General features: G+C 46.3%; 1 protein-coding gene across 3 annotated transcripts; it reads right to left on the reverse strand.

Moving 5' to 3' along the window:
• Positions 1-207: 207 nt before the first annotated feature.
• On the reverse strand, positions 208-25,567 carry PPP1R3E (protein phosphatase 1 regulatory subunit 3E). 3 transcript variants are annotated; one of them, XM_086923762.1, is made up of 3 exons: positions 25,529-25,567; positions 21,261-21,743; positions 208-5,979 (listed from the first exon to the last, which is right to left on the reverse strand). In XM_086923762.1, exons 2-3 carry the CDS (start codon positions 21,717-21,719, stop codon positions 5,509-5,511), a joined length of 930 nt encoding a protein of 309 aa, XP_086779888.1. In that variant the 5' UTR covers positions 21,720-21,743; positions 25,529-25,567; the 3' UTR covers positions 208-5,508. The 3 variants fall into 3 exon arrangements, with proteins under 3 accessions (XP_086779888.1, XP_086779887.1, XP_086779886.1); XM_086923761.1 differs by lacking the exon at positions 25,529-25,567 and adding an exon at positions 24,328-24,506; XM_086923760.1 differs by lacking the exon at positions 25,529-25,567 and adding an exon at positions 24,072-24,308.
• Positions 25,568-25,926: the final 359 nt, after the last annotated feature.

Raw genomic sequence — 25,926 nt, forward strand, 5'->3', positions numbered from 1 at the left:
ATAAGAGGGAAGAACTGACTCTATAGCATAACTTTAAATCATACCTCATTAGGGGAATTTGCCCCAAATATCAATGGGCGGAGGAAATTTGACAAATAAGAACATTTACAGTGGAGTAGTCTTTTGAGTTTTTAAAAATACTGGACAATTCTTTAGTTCAATAATACAAGTGTGCAAATACATTATTTTATTAACCCATTTGTTGCGTTTTGGAGTTTATGATTTCTCAGTGATTTTTCGTACACTTAAACAATTTTTTGTATTTAAAAGAACATTCCAAAAAATGTTTATACATCTCAAACATGTCATATATTTTAGGACTCTCCATGTAACTAAAGAAATTTCTAAATAACTTATACATTTAGGGGCTGATTCCGATTTGGTAAAATGCCCTCCGAATAGCCGTACAGAGCTTTTTTCCCATACGAATCGTATGCAGAACCGTACCCGTACGTGCAATGTAGCACGATGTGTACCCAAAGCAGTTCTCCGTACGAATCGTACCGAAGACCGTACAACTCACTAATCTGCAATAATCGCATTCGGAACGCGCAGTATGCGATGTCTGTATGGATCGAAGCTGCATTTTCCTACCCAGCAAGTACGATTTGTTATGACAACACTCAGTACGACTCTTTTGCTACGGGAGCCTAAAACGTCCATAACAGCAGATTTCGCCTCGAAATGCGTACGAAACGGACACCCCCGGGTACGATGCGTACACCCCATGATTGCAGGGGTACAGTGCATCGGGGTACGGTGCGTACACCCCTGGATTTTAGGGATACCGCGCGTATGTCCCCGTGCGTACACCCCATGATCGTAGGTGTACGGACCGTAGGGGTACGGTTCGTACACCCCAAGGTCGTAGGTATATGGTGCGTACACCCCATGCGTACACCCCTCCATTTCAGGGGTACGGTGCGTATATGATAGTATTGCCCTCCGTACGAATTGCTCATACACGACATTTACCATACGAATCGCGTACTCATTCCCCGGTCCGGTTCGTACTTGGCGGGTCGTACGGCATTTTTACGAATCATACGGTTCACTGTGCGGGTCTAAGTCGTATGGATTTACCCTTCATTTTCGTACGGTTTGCAATGATTCTGACGTATTTTCTCACAACAGATCGTACTACGCGATTCGGACGGAAACGGCTACGAAACGTCATACGGATTCGTTTCCCGAATCGGAATCAACCCCATACTGTTCATAAATCTCAGGGACATTTCATATAACTCAGGAATCTTTCAAACAACCAAGAGAATACCCTCATATCTCAAGGACCTTACATGTATCTCAAATACTTTGCAAAAACATACCCCAGTGACTTTTCATATAAATGAAAGAATATTCACATAAGAACTTTTCATACACTAGAGAAATTTTGTATAAATATATCACAAGGATGTTTAATGGAATTTACGGTCAGTTCATACACATAAGAACTTTTGGTATATTTCAATGACTTGTCATCTGTTTTAAACCTTTCTATTAATACATTACAATACATGTAAGACAATGACTGTTCTTATAACTCAAAGACTTTTCACATAACCATAGGATATTTCTTATATATGAACAACCTCTTTATATAGCTTCACAAGTTTACGTGTATCATAAGAACTTTGTGTAAACATTTCACCAGTAGCATTCTTAAAGATTAAGTACTCTTCATATAACTCAAGAACTTTTTGCGTATCATTTTGAGGCTTTTCAAAGGTCCCAAGGAGTTCTCCTATATTTCAAATTCTGCTCAGTTATTTCAATAACTTCTCTGATTAACCAAGACTTCTCTGATATTTCAGATAATATGTGGGCAAATGATTTGGGAGAAACAGATTCTTTAAAAATCAAACTTTTACTAATAAATGAAGTACTTCAGTGATACATGATCAATAATATTACTAAATATTTTATCTCTCAAATAAATTAAGCACATTTAAATACATTAATGATGTCTCTGAGGTATCCATTCCTTCACAGACAAAGCAAGTTAATCCAAGAACAATCCAAGGATTTTCCAATAAATAAATGAGTTTGTTGAATAATAAAAAACATCCTAGGTAAATACAGGGCTTCTGGCATGAATCTAGAGATTTTCAAATAAATAAAGAACTCAGATGTATCAATGATTTTTTAAAGTAAGGACTTGTCTAATAAATAATTACTTAAATGATAAACCAAAAAATTCTCTGATCAACCAGAACATTTGACAAATTAATGAACTCCCTGATACATTAGGAACCTATGAGATAAAACAAGAATGTTTCTGATAAACATTTGACTTCAATGACTTCATAAATTACTTTTCCTATAAAAATGAGTAAATAAAGACGAAACCAGTAAAACATATTATAAATCAATGATGTTTCCATAACATCTTTTGAAACATTTAAGACATCAGATTCAGACCAACTCCAACACTACCCTCCTCAGTACCCTAGTCTACAGGTCTCACAGCTCACCAACGCCATTGTGCACCTAATTGCACACCAGACGCTCGCATCCACCGATTACATCCTACTCAGAGACCTCAGCTTCCACCTGGCCAACCCCAGTGAAAAGAACATAGCCTCCCTAGTGGAGAACCTCCCCACCATCGGACTCAAGCAGCAAGTTACTGCACAGACCCACACAGCTGGACACAAGCTCAATCCAGTTTTCTCCGCCAGCAGGAACATCACCTATAGCCACACCACCAAACTCCTCTGGACCGATTATCACTTCGTGCACTTCGCCTTTGCCATTCCCACTGTTCACCACCGCCCTCACTGACCCGCCCCCATCGTAGCTTGAACAAGGCCACCAAAGAAATTCTCATCGACTTCCTCAGCATGACCACACCGCCAACACCAGCAGAGGCCAACACCACAGCACGCAACCTTCACCAATGGATCTCCAACTGCGCCAACACTCTGACACTCTTCAGGAAGATACCTGGTAAGCAACACTCCAAGAAAGCCAGCTGGTTCACCCCCACCCTTCACAAGTCCAGACGCACCTACAGACAACTCGAGAAGACATGGAGGAACAACAAAGCTCCAGAAACCCACGCAACCTTTTAAACCGCCGTCAATGCACACCACCTTCTCTTCAAAACCACAAAGAAAATGGCCCTCCAAGATAGAATCCACACCAACGCACACACAGCAAAGAACTCTTTGCCATCGTCAAGGAGTTTGCCAGGCCAACAGTGAGACCACAGATGTCCCACCCTACCAAGACCTCTGCAACAAACTCAGCACCTTCTTCCACCACAAGATCAGGAGGATCTACGAAAGCTTTGACACCCAAGACCCTGACACAACTCCTGCTACCACGGCACGCAACCATGCTGCACCCCAACAGATCGTGCTCAACTGGACTCCGCTCACCACAAACGACAAATTCAAAACCATGAAGAGCATCCACTCCAGAGCCCCATAGGATCCTTGTCCGTATCACATCTTCCAGAGAGCAGCCGCCTCCATTGCCCCTGAGATTTGCCACAACATCAACTGCCCCATCAAAACTGCCACCTTCCCCGATTGGAAACACACCGAGATCAACTCCCTGCTGAAGAAGCCATCCGCTGACCCGACAGACCTCAAGAACTTCAGACCCATCTTCCTCCTCCCCTACCCAGCCATGGTAATCAAAAAGGCAATCAATGCCGAACTCTCCAAGTTCATCGAAGAGAATCACATCCTTGACACCTCCCAATCTGCCTTCCAAAGCACCCATAGCACAGAGACCGCACTCCTCGCCACCACCGACGACATACACTCCCTCCTTCACCAGTGCGAACCCACATCCCTCATCCTACTGGACATCTCGGCCGCCTTCAACACCATCTCCCACCACACTCTAATCATGAGCCTCCTCGAAGATGGCATCCGCGACAAAGCACTGGACTGGATCCACTCCTTCCTTACCGGCTGAACACAGCGAGTCAGACTACCCCTGTTCCTCTCAGAACCTACAGATACCAGCTGTGCAGTGCCCCATGGCTCCTCCCTGAGCCCCACCCTCTTCAACATCTACATGTCCCCCCTTGCAGCCATGATTAGAAACCAAGGACTCAACATATAGTAATGATCAATGGTGTGAAAATAGATATTTAAGTCTGTCATAGTGATTACAAACAAACAGACACATCTTATACCCTGCCTTTGGCCATTCTGCTTTTCGTTGGTTTGTCTTGCGTTCTGTGGGTCACGGCTGTGCCCACTTGTCATTTAATGTTTTGAATCACAATCAACTGAACTTATATATAAAAATTAATTTTCCACGACACAGGACCACCATATCTGAACAACTGCTTCTCATTCCACGTCCCGCTAGCCAACTTCGCACATCCCAACTTGCCCTGGCCACCGCCCCACGGATCCACAAGACTAGAACCAGAGGAAGATCCTTCTCCTACCTCATTGCCAAGACCTGGAACACTCTGCCCTCCGCCTCAGGCAACCCCCTTTGCTGACCCAATTCAGGAAAGACCTATAGACTTGGCTCTTTGAATGAACCTCCGCACCCAGACAGATCAGCAGCCACCTCCGCTCCTCCAGTGCCTTGAGACACTCAAGGGTGAGTAGCTGCACTATACAAACTTCTGATTGATTGATTGAGAAAATCAACTATGTCTTTAAAACTGAAAAATTCTCAGATAGCTCAATCTTTATTGGAAAACCTTGATTTCTTGGATAAACTAAGGATGTAGCTATGTACATCGATTCTCTGATAAATGGAGGCTACTCCGATAAACCCAAGACACCTTTTATTAATCAGTACCACTGCTGCTTTTGAAGAAGTAAGGACTGTTCAGAAAAATCAAGACCTTTTACTAATCATTCAAAGCAAGTCATGGTTTCAAAACTTGTTAGATCTCTCAACACCCTTTCATATTTCTCACAGGCTTCTCCAATATGACATAAAATATTTTTACTCATCAAATGCTTGTTAGATACGTCAGGTATCTTATGATTTATGGAGGCTTTTTCAGATACAAGGTGAGAGTTTAAAAATAGTAAGAATAAGAAGAGTAAGAATGGGGTATAAGAAAAAGGAGAGAGGAATACGTTGGATTGTGAGACTGGTAAAACTCTACCTGTTTTCTGACAGCCATTCATTATCCCCATATATGCTCCTCTTTCAGCTTCTTTCCTCACCTCTTTCTTAATCCATCAGAAGTGTTAATCAAATTTATAGGATTTTGTTGAAGGGAAATTTTGGGTCACAGCTTAATGTCTCCCACCACATTCCCTTCATTTGTGTATTACCCCGACTCAAGACAAATCAGGTTCGTGGTAAAAATAACTCTGAGATCACAACTCCATGTTTGTGCTACATTTCAAAACAGGTAGAGTTCTCTTGCAAGGAGTACGATTAAGACAATATTCCTTCTGTTTTTCTGCACATTCCCTTAGTCCATGAATTGCGCCATATTTAGGTAAGTAGGGTGTTTAGAGAGGGAAACATTCTCCCCCCTCTTAAGTTCCCACCACATGGCTTGTCAATGGCCTAGATAAAGTGCACCCAACCATTTTCAGTTCCTCTGGGAGGTGATGGTTCACTGCCCTGGGCTCGTAGGCAGTAGTTGGAACCGCCATTGTTGTCCCAGTATTCTTCAGCACCTACTTGATAGCATATGGCAAACTGCATGGAACCATCAGGACCAAGGCAAACAGGGAGTGGCAAGCGGAATGTGAAGCGGTCAGTACGTGGAGGAGGGACACCGGCATATGCAGGCCGAGGCACATAGGCTGCGCGGGTATCATGGTGTGTGGTCCAGTTGTCTGTAGTGTAGCGCACACCAACCTGCTTTTCAAAGGCCATGTTCAGCACACGTACCCAGCCTGAGATGAAGAAACTCTCAACACGGGCGCTCTCCAGGCATACTTTCTGAGCACAGACCCGCTCCACGAAACACGGGTCCAGGCCTGGATCAGGGAAGGTGGGCTCAAGGATGCCCACTGAGCGGGGAGCAGAGTCCTAAGGGAGGCCAAGCAGGAGTGGAAAGGAAGGTAATGGAAGGTAGATGGAATGAAACATTGTTGAGAGGGAAAGGAGGAATGGGTGACAGGAAAGCAGAAAATGTGGGTGAAGTGTAGGAAAATGAAGAGGGGATTTGGACAGGTATAATAAGTCAGGGAGGGAAATGGGATGGTGACATTAGGCGAGTAACAATGAGAAGACAGATGTGGAGGAGAAATGTAGGTGGAAATGAGAGAATGATGAGAATAGAGAGGGGCAGGGAAAATGAAAATTCAAAAAAGGAATCAGAATAGAAGTAGGAAGGGGAAAATAAGAGAAACAAGTACATTGAAGATTAAAAAAAATAGGCATGGGAAAAGGGAAGGTAAAATCAGGATGAACAAAGGAAGGAAGAGACGAAGGAGAGGAACAAAGGAATAAAATGGGTACAGGAAACAATGGGAAGTGAGGGGCAGAAATTCAGGAGTATATAGATTATGGTAATGGTGTTTGTTGAATGAAGAGGCAGGTAGAGATAAGGAAGTGAATAAGCAGGTGAGGAAGTAAGGAAGTAATAGGAAATGCAGGAGGGAATAGAGGAAACAAGAAAGGGAGAATGAGTAGGTGAATAAAGGGAGGGGGTAGGGGAATAAAAGAAAAGCAAAAAAATGAAAGGTAGAACGAATGGGAGAATAAATGGAGAAAATGAGGAAATAAGCGGGAGAAAAAATGGCAGAGGAAACATTGAGGGAGAAAAGAAGTAAAGGAGGAAGAAAGAAAGTAGGGGAGGGGAGGGGAAGAAGGTGGAAGAAGGACAGAAAGAAGAAAGAAAATAAAGAAAAATGAAAGAAGAATTTAAGTAAAGGGTAAGGAAGGCATCCCGGGTAGAAAAGAAGGTAAAGGCGCAATTTGACAAGGAAAGAAATAGAAATACAAAAGAAAAAAGTATGGCAGTACGGGGAGAAAACATAAATGAAGTTAAAAGAGGAAGGAAAAACATAAAGGGCAGTAAGAACAAATAATGGGAAGAAGTGAAGCAGGAAAGGAAAAATTCAGGGTCAGAAATGGAGGCAACAAGAATAGAGAAGGAAATAATAGGGGGCAAAAGAATGAAGGAGGATGGGAGGTAGAAGACATAGTGAAGTAAGGAAAGTTAAATTTGTGTGCATATAAATATATGTATATATGTGTGTGTGTGTGTGTGTGTGCGTATGTGTGTGTTTGTGTGTAGAGAGAGAAAGTGATAGAGAAAGGGAGAGAGCATGCACAAGTTAGCTTACAGAAATATGAGACAGTGTAGGAGTAAAGAAGGGAAAGAAAGATTGGAAAAAAGAAAGGGAGCAAGGGACAACGGGTCAAATAATGAAGCGAGGCAAAGAAGAAAAAAAGCAAAACAACAAAATAACAAGGAGTGGAAAAGTGCAATGCAGACAAGAGGAGGAAGAGCATGGGAAAAGAGGGCAGGGAGAATGGAAGGAAAAGAAATTGAAAGGACGAAAGATGTGAAATGATGAAGGGGAACAGGGTGCAAAAGAGGGAGGGAGACAAGTGGAACAAAGGGATAATATTAAACAAAGTAGAGGGAAGGGAAAGGAATAAAGGAAGGAGAAAGAAAAAGTATATTGAACAAGGTGAAGAAGGAAAGGCGGAATGTGAGGGATTAACGAAAAAAATGAAAATTGGGAAAGAATGAAAAGAAGAGATGGTAGAGGATGGAGAAGGTGTGAATGATGGTAGGAAGTTAGTGAGGGAAGGATACAGAAGAGTAAAGGTTAGTAATTTTAGTGAGGTGAAAGGGGGTAAGAGAAAATGAGGAGAAAAAAGAGGAAAGAAAGTAAGGAGCAAGCGGCGGGGAAGGGAGTGAAATAGTGATTGAGTGAAACAGTGTAGGTGGCAGGATGGGAGTAAGGGCAGGGAGAGAGAGAGAAAATGAAGAAAAAAACATTTAGCAAGCTGTTTTTTTCTGCGATGCACTGTAAAACAGTCTAGGTTATTTTCCAAAATACAGACTGTAGTTATGTTATAAGTCTGAAGAACTGTCAGAGCTGTACACATCTACCTCTTTCTTTAATCTCACCAACCAGGATCCAGAAGGACCCTAACAGATTGGCTTTCTCTTTGTCTACTGACATTGGAGCACAGACACTCTAAGATAAAGTGCTGTGGGTCCCTATTCAGACCCTCACTTATTGAATATGTAAGACAGCCAAACACAGTCGTCATTCTCTTACCTGCAAAGCATTTCTGTTTTATCCGCAATCGAATCCTTTGTCTTTCAGTGGCCTACTTTCATCCGTCACAGATGAAGGCAGGTAGATGTATTATTCCCTTTTCGATTTTATACACATTATAGGTGAAAGAGCCTGAACAGGGCTCTCCCAGCGATCAGGACTCTTCTTACATTTTGAAAGATCAATAATATGGTAGCAAGGATGATTAAGTGAACCCCTGAACCCATGCATTAGAAAAACAGAAATTCTGGAATGCTAAGTGCTGTTTAGAATTGAGTAAGAAAGATATGGCTTCATTTAAGTTTTGTAGCAGATGCACAAAACAGCCATTATGACAACTTTTTGAGTTGCCTACACAGGCGTTTTTCTTCTGCAAGAATCTCACACAGACATATGGCAAAAGCCCTTTCGGGGGGGGGGGTAAGTATAGAGCGCAGAGCTGTTGTCACATTTGTAAGTCCACGAGCTGGAAGACCAATTGAAAGTCACTTTCCACTACCAATGCACTGGGGGTGCTCTTGCAGCTTGGGTGTGACTACTAGAGATGCCATTGTTTCAGTGGCGGTCCTGAAAGAATAGATACAAGTGGTAATGACTTTGGATGGGTGGTCCTTAACTGAGCCGTCCCTTTAAGACCATTTCCATTTGTGCTGGGTTCAAAGAAACGATGTGACCACCGGCGGTGATGGCTAAGCCTCAGAAACGATGCAAACCGCAGAATTATAAATGTGGTGGTGGGTTCAAAAATAAGGTGTGCCAGACCTTTGCCAATTTTTTTGTTTTTAACTTCCAATAACCCCCCCCCCTTCAAAATGACGCCCCCTAATGAGAAATAAACACGTCAAATGAATGTACTTTTTGACGTTTTCCACAAAAATGTGTTCTGTGGGATTAATTCCAAATTGTTCACTTAAATTGTTTCAATTTTATATAAACCGATCAAAAACACAATACAAGCATCAGCTTTTTTTAAATGTCCTAGCTTATTTGGTAGAGCAGATTTACATACGACTGAAGTGAAAATAATGTTCATTTTTGCATCAACAGATAACTACATCGCTATCTGTTTTGCACTCCAAGGTACATCATTGTAGACGGTGGTAGATCGATTTCCGTTAACAGAAGACTAACACTGAGACTCATTTCACTAGGGCAAGCATGGCCAAAGCCGTCCAGATGAGCCACATTCTGCTTGGAGAGGTGGAGGATTGGAGCACTACGGATAGCAGAGCGGTGGAGTGGGAGGCTTAAAAGGTTGCATTGAGAGGGTAGTGTATGGCTCAGGTGATTGGAGTACACCGGCAGATGGACCAAGAACTAACAGATCTAGAGATGGAACAGGCAAGCCTGAGGCATCACCCTGCGTATGAGCTAGATGGGTCCTGACGACTATTGGATAGCTCTAGACAGGTGGAAGAGGTATGGACAAGGCTGGGTAAATACACACACAGTACAGACGGAGACTGTTCCGAGAGGGTGACAAATCTGACAAACTTGTGGAATGGTTGGTGAACAGAGAGAAGCCCAACACACACATATATTGCCCTTGCAGAGGGAGAGCAGCGCTACCCTCATAGCTTGGGATAAGATAATGATGCATGTTGAGCGTACTTGCAGAATTTATGAGTTGTCTGAGAACTTATGAGTTGTCGGAGGATGCCTTGGAGAGGTTCCTAAATGGAACAGAGTTGATGAGACACACAAAGGAACAAATGTGCAGCCTTGATAGCCCACTTGAGGTAGAGGAATTCAAGAAGGCGCTCTCTAAGACTATGTGAGGTAAGATGCTGGGAGCGGATGGGCTGCCAGCGGAGCTGTATCAAGCTTTACCTTGATACATTCCTGGGGGGGTTTGTGGAGGCATTAGAAAGGAGAGGGCTCCCGCAGACTATGGGGGGAGCGGTGATGGTGCTGATTCCAAAGGGAAGCAGAGACCTGACACACCTCACCTCTTATAGACCATTATCTATGCTAAATACAGTTGTCAGGTTGGTGTGTAAAGTTCTGGTGAACAGGCTACTGTGGGTGGTATGCAAGCTGGTCAACTCTGACCAAAAGGGTTTTATCCCAGGAAGTAGCGTAATGTATGATATCAGGCGTCTGTCCCATGTCATGCACATGGTTGCAGAATCGGAACATCGCCTGGCATTGGGTAAATTGGATTTGGAGAGTGACACGTGGGCTGTAATTATATGTGAAAATTATGCACCGAATGGGTTTTGGTTCTGAGTAATTCAGATCAGTTAAGTTATTATACACTGACCCAGTGGCTACAGCCCAAACGGAAAACTTAATTTCTGAACCATGGCGCATGGGTAAAGGAACTAGACAGGGTTGCTCTCTGTCCCCAGTGCTATTTACACGGCCGGTGGAACCACTGGCCTGCCACCTTCTGGTGTACCTAGGACAGTGGAGCATACGGACAGCTAATGCAGTCCATGTAGTCTCAATATATGCAGATGACACGGTTTATCCTCAAGACCCAGTGCATTCGGTGTCCCTGCTTTTTGAGGTAATGGATGACTTTGCTGAGGCGTCAGGGTCCAGAAGGTGGAATGTGATGGGAGGGAGCCCTTTTGCCAAAGGGCCTTGGGTTTTGCTGGGAGCAGGATGATTTCCGGTACTTGGGGATATGGCTGGCCTGGGGCCGAAAGAAGCAATATGATTTAAATGTAGGAAGGGTGATAGATAAGCTGATAAGGTCTGTTGGCTTCTGGAAAATGCTTCCACTGTCTCTATTGGGGAGGTCTGCCCTGACAAAGATGGTGTTTTTGCCATAGTGCTTGTACATTCTGCAAAATGTGATTTATCTAGTGCCTGCGGGTACGTTTGCTCGATTGGACCGGTTGCGGATGGATGTGGTGTGGGTGGACAAGCAAAGTCGGTGTGCCTATTCATGCTTAAACTCCCAATGTCTATTGTGGGCGACGAAGCGGGATACGAGCGCTGCTGCCACTTGGCGGACTGCAACTTATCACGGTTGCGAACGCGGACTTCTTTAACCCTTCAGGGAGTTCGTTTAATTTACTTGCTCACCTTGGAAACTTTGGACTCATGTTATAGGATTTTTCCTATAACTCTGGATTCTGACAGCCTTAACTTACATCTATTCTCGCCTATGATACATCTTCTCATTAATGATAGATGATACGCTTGCCAAGAAAACCATGCTGACCCCCATGTTGAAGTGAATGCAGCTTTGTGCCTTACCCTATTCTCTATTTCTGGGGTATCCCACTATTAACTTACAACGTTGTGTTCCTACTTCATGAGCGGATTACTAAACACCTTCCTACTATCATCTATGCCTTGATGAAGTCTCTGTGGGAGACGAAACACGTGTTGGCGATGATTATGCTGGGAGAACCTGTTTTTTATGAAATTTTAATAAAGAAGAATAACAAAAGTAACGCTATCTGAAGAGGACCTCTTTTTGACTCTACATTGGACTACTATTTACCCTTATGCTGTGTAAATCTTGTGTTGTCTCGTAAACTTTACTGGTGACAGCAGTTCAAGCTTTCATTTGTGCAATAAGCACATAAAGACTGAAATAACTTTAAAACATTTTTGGTGTGCTGTAATTAGAACCTCACCTCTTTGAAGCATTATTTCTGGTTGTACACTTCTGTGCACCGATATAGCACCTTTAGGTAGTAGGTGCCTTGAGTTTCTGGAGCACTCACTGTACACTATCCGACTGTGTTTATTTATAACGCGTATTTACTTATCTGTACTACGAAAAATATTTCTCATTGAATGTTGCGGACTTTTCCATTTTGGACACTACTACCCTCTGCTGTTGAAACTCACAATGTCTGAATGCCAGATTTGTTTCTCTATTATGCTGTGACGCAGTTGCAACATGCAGTGCATTGGCTGGACTATGGCCTGAATTGGGAAAAAGCACTTCTGGCAGGCACACACGACCCTTACAAGCTCCTGGAAGTGCTTTTAACGGAGGTGGGCATTTCAAGAGAATTTCCATATCTGATCCGGCATGTGGTGATGGTGTGGGACAAGAGTCAATAAGGTCCTCCACAGGGCACCTACATGGGGGACCTCCCCCTGTGGGTGGTGAGACCCATTTACAATATAAGTAAAGACACATCGAATGTTTGTGACAAGAGGGGGCTGAATGAGAGTCTTGGATCTGTTTTCCAACAAACATTTGTTGTCTTTTTCCCAGGATCCGGAGCTGTTTGGTGTGGGGCCTGGATCTTCGCTAAGATTGCTCCCTCTTCTCAAGCGATCTGACCCTCGTTTCCCCCAAGACCATAGGAACATGTCACATTAAGACAGCTGCTGGAACTGACTGGGTGTAGAGGGTTGATAGCTCAACTGTAGGTTCCTTCAGTGGCAGATAGGAGGAGGTGACAGAGAAGGTGCTTGGGAGCACTGGGATGGGAACTGCCCTGATGACCTAGTGTTAGCAGACAAGAAAAAAGCTTGTGCTCAAAATTAAATAAGTGCCACCAAATGCACAATTCAAGCTTTTACACTTTCATTACTTACCTAGGATGTATATGACTCTCCCAGAATATATCTGGCTTAACCAGTAGCGTATGGCCGATGCCACCATGTAGCAGTGAATTTCTTGCACACATGTAGTGAAGTACTAGAGGGTGAGATATTGTACCTGACAAGTATTACGGGGCTGGCACTGTAAGAGTCAGTTACACTGTTCCTCTTGGGCATCGTCCCAAGGAGGCAGCAGACAAAAATGGAAGCCAAGATGTTTGCATTGGGAGTAGTGCGGCCCCGGATACCTATAAACTGGGTGTCAGCACAACCCCCGACAGTGGGACAGTGGAAGGAGGATTTGACGGAATGGGCAATAGGTGATAAAATACATATTAAGCTTACGAGGTGAGATGGAACAGCAGTAGAAGACTTATTAACTTTGGGAGAGATGATTAATAAGGTGACAGAGCTCTCAGATGACACACACCCATGAAACTAGCAGTGGGGAGTGTGGAGCTGTGGAGGTTAGAGATTGGGATGGTGGAGACTCTGGGAGAATTCGATTTTGTGTACATTATGCCCAGTGACATGTGAATTGAAATTGAATTTGAATGGCTATTCATGTGTGTGAAAGAAGTACGCATCCAATGTTGGAGCAGAATTCGTTACTTTCCTATCACAGTGACCAGGAGTTGTTCTCACCCCTGTAGGGCCCCTCGTCCTGTGTGGGAAGCACTCACCAACAGCTGAGTGCCTTGAGAAGGATGGTGTTGGTGTATTGTTTGTGCACAAAAGAGGGAACCTAATGTTGAGTCGCGTAGCCCTTGTAGGCTAATGGCTTCACTCTTGCGGGAGGAGCAAGCTGAATATGCTGTGGAGGAAGTTTCATGATGAAAAGGTGCTTAGAAGTTGGAAGCCGGGTGTAGTGTTCTTACTTTGCCTATGTCATTTTCCCTTACTGCCATGCACATGTATTCTCCTTCTCTATTGGAATATCTCTTTCTCAGAATGTTACTACTTAAACAGTGAGTCAGTTTAACTTGTGTGCTGAAGGATGAGGTCTCTTTATAAGAAGGTACATTAAACATCTTCAAACAAGACTACTGTATCCTGATTTACTTCTGTGTAACCATCACCTCATTTTGGCGACGATTGGAAACCTACCCTACTACATCTAGAGAGACCTCAACTCAACATAACTACATATTTCTACAAGACTTTGAAAAAATTACCTTCAAATTTCACGACTGATTTGATGGTAGAAGAACAAAACAACCTCCTCGCAGAACCAGAGAAGTTACCTTAGAAGTCACAGTAACTACACAGCTTATAACTCATGACATAATTATGCCATGCTACTTGCTCAGTCGGGTAGGTCTGTCCCCGCGCTAGGTTATCTTGTATTTCCAATTTCTGACGCTAGTCCCCCTTAGAATGTCAGATACCGACCTTTCTGAGGGGACGAATGGGCAAACAGGGCAGCTTAGGACCCAGTGATGGTGGGTCAGGGAATTTCACCTGCCAAACAGATCCCAGGAAACAGCAGGATCTGTTTGAGTAGTACAATCAACAGGGGAGGATGGGTTTGTTTCTGGAGCAAAAGTGAAGTGACCCCTCAGTACCGCATTTTGTCCAATCATGTTTATTTCTGCTAGCTGACCTGCTGTACTCTGCTTATGCTTGAAACAGTAAGCTAGAAAGGACTGTTGCGTTTTATAAGTGTGGGACAGTGTGACTGACCTAGTTGAATGTACCTATGCACTATTTTATGAGCCACGTTCAAGGGAGATATTGTGTGTGCTCATCTCTACTTATTGCTGAATGGTATAGTACAGAATCTATATTCATAGAACTCTTTTGTTTGTTCGTTTTCCTGTGTGCCACTCCAACCATTGGTCCTGGAGTTATGGTATGTTATGTCTATTTGCATAGTGCGCATGTCACGCAGGAGGGTATCCTGGCACCTGAGAAAGGGGTGCAAGCCAGTCTGCGGCCTATTGGAAGAGCCAGGTGTTCAGTTTCTTGCTGAAATCAGAGCTGGAGCTGGCAGCTCTGATATGGAAGGAGAGATTATTCCGGGATTTGGGGGAACGTAGAAAGCGTTGCCTACGGCTCTGGGTTGGTGGATGTGGAGGATGAGGGTGAAGACAAGGTTGGCCAAGCATAGGAGTTTGGTCACAGTGTGGAGCTGGATGCAGCTGTTGAGGTAAACTTGGCCTTGGTTGTGTACAGCTCTGAAGGTGTGTACAAGGAGCTTGAAGAGGGCATGTCTGTGAATTGGGAGCCAGTGGAGGTCCTTGTGGTGTTTGGATATATGAGTAGGTGATGTGGGTGGGGCAGTTTGAGAGTGAATCTTGCGGCAGCGTTCTGTATTACTTTGAGCCCTCTGGTGAGTTGAGAAGTGATGCAGATGTAGAGGGTGCTGCCGTAGCTGGTGACCAAAGCTTATGTGATGGACTTACGGGTGCCTAGCTGGAGCAGTTTAAAAACTTTCTTCACAAGCTTGAGCATGTGAAAGTAGCTGGAGGCGAATGCTTTGACTTAGTTGGTCATCAAGGGTTCGTTGTCGATCATGAAGCCTAATTTCCTGGTCCAGTTGGAAGGACTCGGTCCTAGTTTAGAGGGCAAGAAGGTGGATATTTATGAATATGACCACTTCTGTTTTGTTGCTGTTAACAAACAGTAGTTGGTCCTCATCCAGTTCAGGATCTTGGACATGCAGCTGATGAAATCCGTTTGCGTGCTCTAGATGTAATTTGAACGAGAGGGGATGAACTGGGTGCTGTCTGAACAGTCGCGGCCCGGCATGACTGGCAGGTGAGGGTGCGGGTCACACGGGGAGGGGTTAATTACTATTATTTTTTAACTTACCTTCGTCTCCGGTCCCGCATCGCGTCTCCTTTCTCTGCTCCACACAGGAAACAGGCAGCCTCCCTGCCCTAAGCCAATCACAATGCTGCAATGGCAGCGTTGTGATTGGCTGAGAGGCCGACCCCACTGACATCTAGGGAGAGGCCATTTTCTCTATGTAGGCTGAATGCAGCCTACATAGAGAAAATGCAGTGTGCATGACTGGTTTGGTCGGCCCTGGGGCCTACCAAACAGTCAGCGCCCACAACAGTGGGCAAGCCACTCCTCCTCTGCCTGGAGCAAGACCACCCAGCCACACACCCCGCCCCCAACCAAACCCTGCCTTCTGCTTTCTCGCGATGCGAGAAGCAGCAACATAAAATGGTATTTATAATACCATTTTATGTTTCTGCTTTTTGCACTGCGAAAAAGCAGTGGTGCAAGGCTCCTCCGCCCATGTGGAGGAGCCGCCCCTGCGTCTGAGTGTCGTCTTGGTATGAGATGATGCTGAGCCCATGACATGGATCATATTGGTGAACGGAATAATATAGATGTTGAAGATGTGGGGATCAACTGGGAGCCTTAAGGGATGACCCAGAAGAATTTGGAGATAGCGGAGGTTGACAGAACAAAACCAACTGTGTGGGGCATCCAGAGCGGAGGGAGCTGATCCATCTAATTGCCGGGCCAATGATTCAGGTCTTGTGGTGGTGTTGGATGAGGATGGGGTTAGAGACAGTGCTGAGTTGTGAAGACTAGGGACCTATTGCTACCAGGTGCCTTCCTTACATGTAGTGCATGATGAGGGCAAACTGTAATCACAATATTGTGCTTCAAGGCAATGTGAGATACCCACTGAGAGCCAGTCTTTGTATTTTCCATGATGTCCTTGGCGAACTGAAGACTAGGCGTAACACTTTGTCTGTGAATTGCAGAAGGTAACATTGTAGTGTTCAAGTAAGCATGGGCGAATTTTGCGGATCTCGCGTTCGCGAATTTTGCGGATTTGCGAACTCGCAATCCGCAAAATCCGCGAATTCCCGCGAATTTGCGGATTTTTTTTTTGTGTTCGCCCGTGTTTTTGCCAGTTCGCGAGGGTTTTTACAATTTCGCAATTTGCGAACTTACCTGTCGGGTCGCAAGTTTTGCGAACTTGTTGTTTCTACGTGTCCAGCCTGTTTGGGACACTCTTCTTCATCACTGCCACTCTCTGTCACCACTGCCACTCTCTGACTACTCATGCCACCCTCTGGCCCACCCATGCCACCCTCTGTTTCATCACCACACCCTCTGGTTGTCCAGTGTACATTATTTTCGGCAAAGCAAAGCACACCTTCCCTGCCTCAAGTGACCTGAATTAATTTGGGGCTGATTAATGTGTCACAGAATATTTTTTTAGCTGGCACCTGCTTCCTTAGTGCGCCCTGATTAGTGATCTTTTGCACTTGCTAAGTGCTTTCATTGTTGCAAAATTAGTTACAACACCTGCCCTGCCCCAACTGACAATAATGAATTAGGGGCTGATTAATGGATTTTAACTTCCAGCCTGGCTCCTGCTTGTCTCCCTTAGCTGTAATTCAGGACCTTTGTGGCATATGTGTAACTATTCTGAGGTTCAGAGCAGGGTCACATAATAGTTGCAACTGGCCACTGAACTCTGGAGGGGCCCCTCAGGAAGCACTACAGGAAATGGCTACTAATGATGAGCCTGAACTTTTGAACCTGGCAAGTAGTTTCTGTTTTGCTAAGATCGTATTTCTGCAATTTAGCACTTATTCGCGGGGCGCGAAGTTGTACTGGGAAGCCGCGAACTCACGCGAACAGTGCGAGCAGTGCGAGCAAAATCCGCTGCTCGCGGATTTGCGGATTTTGCGGGAGATTCGCGAATCTCGCGGATTGCGGATTTCCCGAAAATCCGCAAAATCCGCGAGCGGAACGGATTTTCCGCCCATACCTATGTTCAAGTTTATTTTAAGGCAAAGGCCCTACCCTTGCTATCGGGGACATTACTTGAAGGTCTCTGTGGGTGATCTTTCAGTACTTCCTCTGAAAAAGTATTCTGAATTATATCAAGTTAAACAAAAGGTGTTATGGATGATAATTTAACACTGAGTCATTTCGTTTGTTAATGCCCCGGTTACTTACCGGTAATCTTCATTACTCTGAGTATAGTCTTCCTCGCCCCATGACCTACATAGTGAGCTTCAGCTCCACACCAGAACCCTCCAAAGTAAAAAAAGCCTCCCATACCCTCCCAATAGGGCCGACCAGATAACCCCTGACCTCTATAAGAGGCAGGCCGGCCCAACCAACAGCCTGCACAACCAAGCCAGCAATGAAGCCGATAGCCAGACAGGGAGGGAGGGAACTCATGTGGCGAGGAAGACTATACTCGGAGTAATGAAGATTACCTGTAAGTAACCGGGGCATTACCTCCTCGTTAGTCTTCCTCGCCACATGACCTACATAGTGAGCAAATACCCAAGCCATAAGGCTTCATTGAATTTTGAATTTAATTTGAATTTAAAAACATTTATTCAGCGCACTTTTACCAAGCGGTTTCATGGCGCTATGTGTGATGCAGTGGACGGCAGCAGCTGGGAGAGGCTAGGCAGTGTAAGCTCGCACAAATAGGAAGGTTTTGAGATCCTTCCGGAACTGTAGATAAGAAGGCGATGTGCGGAGGGCAGCAGGAAGGGAGTTCCAGAAGGCTGGAGCAAGAACAGCGAATTTCGCTCCACCAGCCTTCTGTTTTTTAAAATGGGGGGTAGCTAAAAGAGCCCTATGAGTGGAGCGAAGTTATCTACCCGGAAGGTAGGGCTTGATAGCTGAGCATATGAACTCGGGGGCAGTGCCCGACCTAGCCTGAAAAGTGAGGCAGCCAAGTTTAAAAAGGGCGCGCTCTCTCACCGGAAGCCAGTGTAGTGCTTTGAGCAGTGGAGTGCCCGATGGTATTTAGGTAGGCCATGAATCAGGCGGGCAGCCTGGTTCTGTACCAGCTGCAGGCGGTGGATCACATAGGCAGGAGCCCCATTATAGATTATGTTGCCATAATCAATGCGTGAAAGTACCATAGCCAGCACGATGATTTTTAAAGCTGAGGGGGAAAAGAAACGGGAAACTTTCCTAATTATTCTAAGGGAAAAAAAACAAGAAGAGACCACTGAACCGACTTGTGAGTGAACAGAAAGTTGTGAGTTCAGGAGGATCCCAAGGGTTTTAACTTTAGGTACAGGGAGTGGAGGGACACCAAGTGACGGGGGCCAAAAAGAGGGGGACCACGGACTGCAACCACCTCCGGTCAAGACCAGCTCTGTCTTGTCCGGGTTGAGTTTGAGGTGGTTGCAGTTCATCCAGTCCTGAATGAACGTCATGACCGTCTGGACATTCTGGGCGGATGAAGGTGAGTGGGAGAGGTTGAAGATTAGCTGGAGGTCATCGGCGTAATTAAACACCGTGACCTCCAGCTGCTGTAACATAAAAATAAGGGGGTAAATGTATAAATTAAACAAAAGAGGGGAGAGTGATGAGCCCTGAGGGACCCCGCACTCCACCTTACGGGAGGCCGCGGTGAAGCCAGCCAGATGGACCGCTTGAGCTCTCCCGGCTAGGAAGGACTCGAGCCATGAGAAGGCCAAGCCCTCTATGCCCGCCGCCCTGACACGGTTGAGGAGGAGGAGGAGGACCTCATTGACCACCAGAAAAAAACACCACACGGTGAATATAAAAACCAACACAAGGTTTATTCAGTACAAAACAAAGAAACAGGAAGACAATAAACCTGATTCAAAGAAACACAAAAGAAAAGGCCATCAAGGAGCATCCGCCCAAGCACCCAGCATGGCCCCAGCAAAATCCCCAGGATCAGAACCACCCAGGACAACCCGATAATGCTCCATGAACATGTGAGGTGACGACCAAGTCACCGCCCTACAAATTTCCTCAGTGGAGACACCCTTGAAAGAGGCCCAGGACACAGGCACACTCCTAGTGGAACGACCCTGGACCCCCACCGGAACATCCGAACCCAGTGAAGCGTAGGCAAGCAGGATAGCCTGCTTAAGCCAGCGACTCAATGTGGAAATCGAGGGCTTGTGACCAGAATGAACGGGACCAAAGGTCACGAACAGACTATCACACCGAGAAAGGGAAGACGTGCGCTCAAGATAAACCACAACAGCACGCCGGACATCCAGCAAGGACAAGGAAAACTCTGTGTCGGGAGGAAAGGAAGGCAAGGACACCTCACGAGAACGGTTCACCAGAGAGGGAACCTTGGGAAGGAAACGAGGGTCATGACGGAGAACCAGCCAATCAGGCAAAACTCGCAAGAAGGGGGGGAGCGAAGGAATGACCCCAGCTCGCCCATCCCATCGGTAGAGACAATGGCCACCAAGAAAATCACTTTAAAAGTGAGAAACTTCAGCGCAACTGAGGCCAGGGGCTCAAAGGGGGAACCCTGGAGGGCCCGCAACACGAGGGGGAGATCCCAAGGAGGAGACAAGCAAAGCGGCCGAGGGCACCGGAGAAAACAACTCCGGAGCAAACGAGCCACCAGGGAATCAAGCCCATCCAAGTCCGGACTGCGGAAGGCCCGCAAGGCCGCCCACTGGGCCCGCAGGGTAGAGGGAGCCAAACCCAAGGAAAACCCCTCTGCGAGGTGGTCCAACATCCGCAATGGATCCACCGAGGAAGGCTCAGCACCCTGTAGACCGCACCAACGGGAAAATGAAGACCAGTGACGGGAATAAGATGACAAAGTGGAAGACCGGTGAGAGCCTTGCAGCAAGTCCACCACCCCCGAAGAACATCCCCGAGACAGCAAGGTCACATGCTCAAGAGCCAGGCCTGAAGATGGAGCCGGCGCAACACCGAATCGGGGAGCGGAGAGCCCCGCAATGGAAACGGAAGATCCGGGATCGGCCAGCAGGCCTGAACCGCCAGCTCGCACAGGAGAGGGAACCAGGGGCGGCGAATCCACCTTCACCGCCGGAGGGAATTCTTTAGTGAAGTCATCAATAGCGTAACGCTTAGACAGTTAGCGTCTGGAGAGAATCGCGCAGAACAAAAAAAACAGGCTGTTGGTTGGGCCGGCCCGCCTCTTATAGAGGTCAGGGGTTATCTGGTCGGCCATATTGGGATGGGATGGGAGGCTTTTTTTACTTTGGAGGGTTCTGGTGTGGAGCTGAAGCTCACTATGTAGGTCATGGGGTGAAGCAGACTAACGAGGCGGTAATGTACAATTACAGCTGTATAAATAATGCAGGAGCAGCACAAATTCATATGTTGTTAAATTCACTCACTTTCATTGGATTTGTGCAGATTATATTATGGAACTATATTCTTAAAGTATAAAACATATATTCAATGCCAGAAAACTTTCATTATTATGTGTAAGACACTCACTAAATATTTGAAAGAAATTCAGCACTGGAAAATGCTCAAACAGCCTGCGATTTATCAGTTATGAGAGCTACTTTTAAAGGATCCATTTGAAGGCATCTAATGTATTAATTGTAAACTTATTTTATATGTTTTGAATTATAAATTGATTTTACACCAGGTGTGTGTGCAGGGTTGGATTGAATGATTGATGTAATAATAAAAGGCATGGCTGCCTATGAAAGATCTAACACTGAAGAACCATTGTTAGAGGAAGTACCCAGCTAGGCCTAGGAAAGGCATTGTGCTATTGCTTCCACCCACCCAGCATCATGTCCAAGGATTTCCAGTGGTGATATGAGAGTAGCATACCTGTAGAGAGAGGCCTATCTGGCAAGGCCCGAAGTGACTGATGGCATCATGGTACAGCTTGGCTTGCACATGAGCTGGTATCCGAGGCAGGTCAGACTGTCTGAAGAGACGGACATTGGCCAACTCTAGACCCAGGGAATCAGCAAAACGCACGGTCTTTCTTGTGTTTGGACTGCAACTGCGCAATGCAGCTGCCTCAGCACGAGTACGGTCAGCAGGTGCTGAGCGGGCCCTCCGGCGAGTGCCAGGAGATGAAGGTCCAGTTTTGGCATCTCGACCCCTGCTGTAGCCAGCCCTCTTTGGGCTATCACTGTCCATAGAGTCATCTTCTGACTCGTCCTCTTCAGCGTCCTCCAGGCTGGGCCGCGCTGTACGATAGTAAGCCCGCTCATACAGTCCGGCAATGTAGCTGAGGTTCCGTGGGATGTCGCTCTGCGGAGGCGGGATGGCCCGGGACATGGTGGAGCCTGCTGGGATGGCCGTCTGTAAGAGAGGACAGTAAGATGGTTAAGGACACAGTGGTCATACTGTCTATTCCTAGTCTCTAAAATGAGCCTTTCTCTCGCCCATCTCCCATCCTGATTTTGCTTGTTGCCTCTCTCCTGATTGTGCCTACCTCTCTTCTCTTGATATTACCCGCACTCCTTTCCTGATAATGCTCACTTGCATCTTTATCCTGATGGTGCTCCCCTCCCTCCTTTTCCATATGATGCTCACCTGTCTCCTTCCCTTATGAGGCTCACTTCGCGCCTCTTCAGGTGATGGTCACCTCTTCCCTTTCTTCAGAATGCCAACCTCTTTCCTATGTTATGGCGTCTCAACTCTCTCCTTTTCATTTTCAGCCCACTGGCCGCTCCTATTGATGCCCCACCCTCTACTTTACTGATAAGGCACACATTTTCTCTTCTAAGGATGCTTAGCTCCCTTCTTACTGGTAATACGGTGTTTTAAGTGGGGTGAAAAAATGGGGGCTTCTCAAAAAGGGTAGAGGCCAATGAAGTGTAAATAGGGATCCTTTCCAAGAGTGGTGGCCTATGTGATTAAGGGTGGACTTAAGACACCTCAAGCAAACTCCTATGCTTAACATAGCGTGCCACCAGACCACTATCTGGGGGTCTCTCCGTGAATTTTTGTATATTAGATCCAGACATATAACACAACAGCCTAAAATACGCCAGATCTATTGGATTTGCCAATGACATTTGGCAGCATCAAATAAATGAACAACAATGATTTTGTTGTGACTATTGAATAATTGGAAATGAAGATTTTCCAATTCTGAAAATATGAAACAGAGAAAAAAACATTACTAAGGTCCCTGGGCAGGGTAGTGGTCTTCAGAGTGTCTCACATCACTTTCCTCTAGAATTACTAAGTCTGTGAGTCACTTACGTCCTTCTTTTTCTGCGTGTACTTCCTTTCCATTCCAGCTGTATACCTTCTTCACACTTTACCGCACGTGCAATTGGCACATGAGTGACCATTGCTCTGGGCGCTCTGCATAGAGACCAAGGATTGAATGTGCATGTAGTCTGACTCTGAACACTTTTACGACCCCTACAGTCTATACCCCAGAACTTTAAATTGTGCCCGTCAAGTCTGCACCCTGACCACATGCAGACACCAGAAGTGGACTTAATTCACGGCATACACTATACAACAGTTATTAAGTGCCATGAAAACAAATACAGAATCTGTAAAAAAAAGATGCAGTAAACTCTGTGAAATTCTAACAGGAACCGCTTCACTAACATGCACTACTTTAAGGGGTTTTGCAGTTATCGTTAAGAAAGCGATCTACGTTTCTATTTGAAAAGCGAAGGATATAAGTATAGAGCCTGTAGAGCCCCGTTTCAAAGTCGAATATAATTACTGCTGGGTCTCAGACCCGGCAGGACGAACCCCACGTAAAGCTCTGGATTCCACTCTCCCTTCCTCGTCGTCTTTAACTCTTTTCTCTCGTGATGTTGCTCATATTTCTGTGGATTTCCCTATCCTTTCTGTTCCCCTGATGATGCTCTCTCGCTGTTGATGTTCATCTCTCTCACCTTTCTCCTCTCCCTGATGGGGCTTACATGTATCCTCTGGTGATGCTCACCACTCCCTTCACTTGATGATGCTTACTTTCCTCCTATATTGACGAGGTTCACCTTTCTCCTCACTGGATGGTCTCCGCTGCGCTACCATCACCTGGTGATGCTCACATCCTCTGTACCCCTGAAGATGCTCACCTCTTTCCTGGTGGTGCCTATTTTTCTCCCCATGACGCTCGTAATCTTCTCCTCTGATAATGGTCAGTTTCTCCTAATGGTGCCCACTGGCGGTATATTCTACAAGATGATGCTCACCGTGTTCATTATGGTGATGCTCACCTCTCAAGTGATGCTTCCCTTCTACTCTCTTCTCCTGATGATCCTCACACTTGCAATTTCTCTGCTAATCCGCAAAGCTTTCAGGCTGGTGACTGCTACGGCATAGCTCTTCCTAATGATGTTCACCTGTGTCTAACGACGCTCCCATATCTCGTTCCCCTGACGCTCACGTCGCCTCAGTTCTCTTCTATGCCTAATGGTGTTCACTTCCCCTCTCCCTGATGAATGTCGCTGGCACCCCCCCCCCCCCCCCCTCCCCCGCCCCCTCATCGCCCCTTCCCGTCCGGTGCTTACCTCTTCCTGGTGGTACTTGCCTCGCTCCTAGTGATACTTGCCTCGCTCTCTGCTCACCTCTTTCTTTATTGAAAATGCCCCTCACCTCTTCCAGGTGTAATGCACTTCTCCTAGAGACTGGCCACCTGTTCTCCAGCATGCCCACCTTTACTCTTTCCTCGGTGATGACGCTCTCTCTGCCCTGGTGATGCTCGATTCTTGGATATGGTCATCTCCTGGTGAGGGTCATCTCTGCTGATCACTTTATTCTACTGGGTGGTTTTACCTTTCTTCTGATGACTCACAATCTCCCCGTTTTCCTGGCGGTGCTCACATCTCCTCTTTCCTTGGGTTTGGTGCTCACCGCTCTTCACATTGAGGGGGTTCACCTGCCCCGCCCCCTTATCCCCGGCGATGCTCACCTCTTTCCCTGACGGTCGGGTCCTCCGCTCCCAGTGAATGAAGCTCGCCTCTACACTCTGCGTCTCCCTGTGAAGGGCACTGAGTACCGTAATGACCAGCAGGGCTGCCGCGGCGGTTCACGGGTGCTCTGCAGCTTATTCAGAGCTGCCGCTGCTGTCTGGTATCATACGGTAACATCAGGAGACGTGAGGGACTGAGGGACTCGTGGATAGTACCACTGCAGCAGGCAAGGGTCTCCGTTTACACTACAGGGAAGGTGGAAGTACGGGAACACCGTGGCCTAACTACTCTGATAATACAAGGAGAGGTAGTCCGTAGCAATGCGTTACTTAACTGATAAAACACGAATTAGTTTGCACATGTCTCACCCGTAAATGCGGTACGCAGAGTTTACAGGCGTACGCGATTCATTTGCCAAAGCAGCAAGCAAATCGTAAAGCAACACAGGACATATATCTTTTGACAAGGGATCACCTGCTAATGAAGAAGAAAGTTGTAAGGGAATATACGTGTATATCTTTAAATCCATTCAATGTGGTGGTGGTGGTGAGGCTAAGGGAGAGTGGGCTACATGAATACTGGTCTCAACCGTCAGTGCAAGGATGCGTGTGTAAGTATCGGTGGATTACACGCTTCTGAAGCAGACACGCAGCTGCGGGATGGAATAGTTAATTTATCTACAGGGGCAGAATCTGTGGAATTTACCTGTTAATCAGCAAACAGATTAAAAAGTAAATTAGTAGCCCACCAGATTATTCTTAAATTACTGCTTCGCCTGCCAATAAATTATAGTTTCCAATAAGAATCGTTTTTGAGGCCACTAGTAATAAATGAGCAATAACGAATTTGATTATTCTTTGCTCCGAGAAGTTTACCCTCATGTATTCAAACGGCTCCCAATCGATCGATCCCCAACACAACAACTGTAGTCTACTAGGAATCCCCTGCGTGCGCAGCACCGTGCGTCTGACGCACCCCGCCCCCTCCTCCATGGCCACCTCGGCTCTCACCGGGCTCATTGCATCAGAAGCCGCTGCTTTGCTGCACAGTAAGGTTGCGCATAGCCCCTCAGGCACCCCAGCATAGCGGATGCGAGAGACGCAAGCAGCCGCCTCCCACCTCCCGCTAGGGGCAGCCTTGCCTCAGAGGGGATGAATAATGCACGCGCTACATCCATCCCCTCTCCTGAGCTGAACTAACCTGTGGAGTGTGAGGAAACTCGCCGCGTGCGCTTGGGGAGAGGTGGTCGGCTCGGAATAGAACCAGGGAGCAGGGGGAGGGTAGAAGCCGGGAGGGAAAAACGGGCGTAACGAGGCACTGACACATCCACTGCAGTGCAGGCGACCACCGCCTCTCAAGGGGGCGGGGGCGCTCGGTTCAATGCGTTTACACGTGACGTAGGCGAGGCTGCCACGTTAGGGCTCCCTCAGAGACTGATAGAGGGAAGACCCTTACGTTCCTTGGGGTGAGGGGCAGACGGGGTAAGACTTCCCAGAGAGATAGCCAAGACGCAGAGGAGGGCATGGAAGCAAGTGCGTGAGATAATAAGGGACAGCGAGGCTCCTCCTTCCCATGGTATCCAATGTCCTCAGAATGGT

Source organism: Lissotriton vulgaris, chromosome 5 (assembly GCF_964263255.1).
Source record: "Lissotriton vulgaris chromosome 5, aLisVul1.2, whole genome shotgun sequence".
Lineage (NCBI taxonomy): Eukaryota > Metazoa > Chordata > Amphibia > Caudata > Salamandridae > Lissotriton > Lissotriton vulgaris.

Bases quoted from the DNA above. Each gene is read 5' to 3' on its own strand.
- PPP1R3E (XM_086923762.1), bottom strand. From the start codon at position 21,719: ATGTCCCGGGCCATCCCGCCTCCGCAGAGCGACATCCCACGGAACCTC. The intron at 5,980-21,260 runs GTATGCTACTCT...GGCCTCCCTTAG, and splicing joins AGATAGGCCTCTCTCTACAG to GACTCTGCTCCCCGCTCAGT.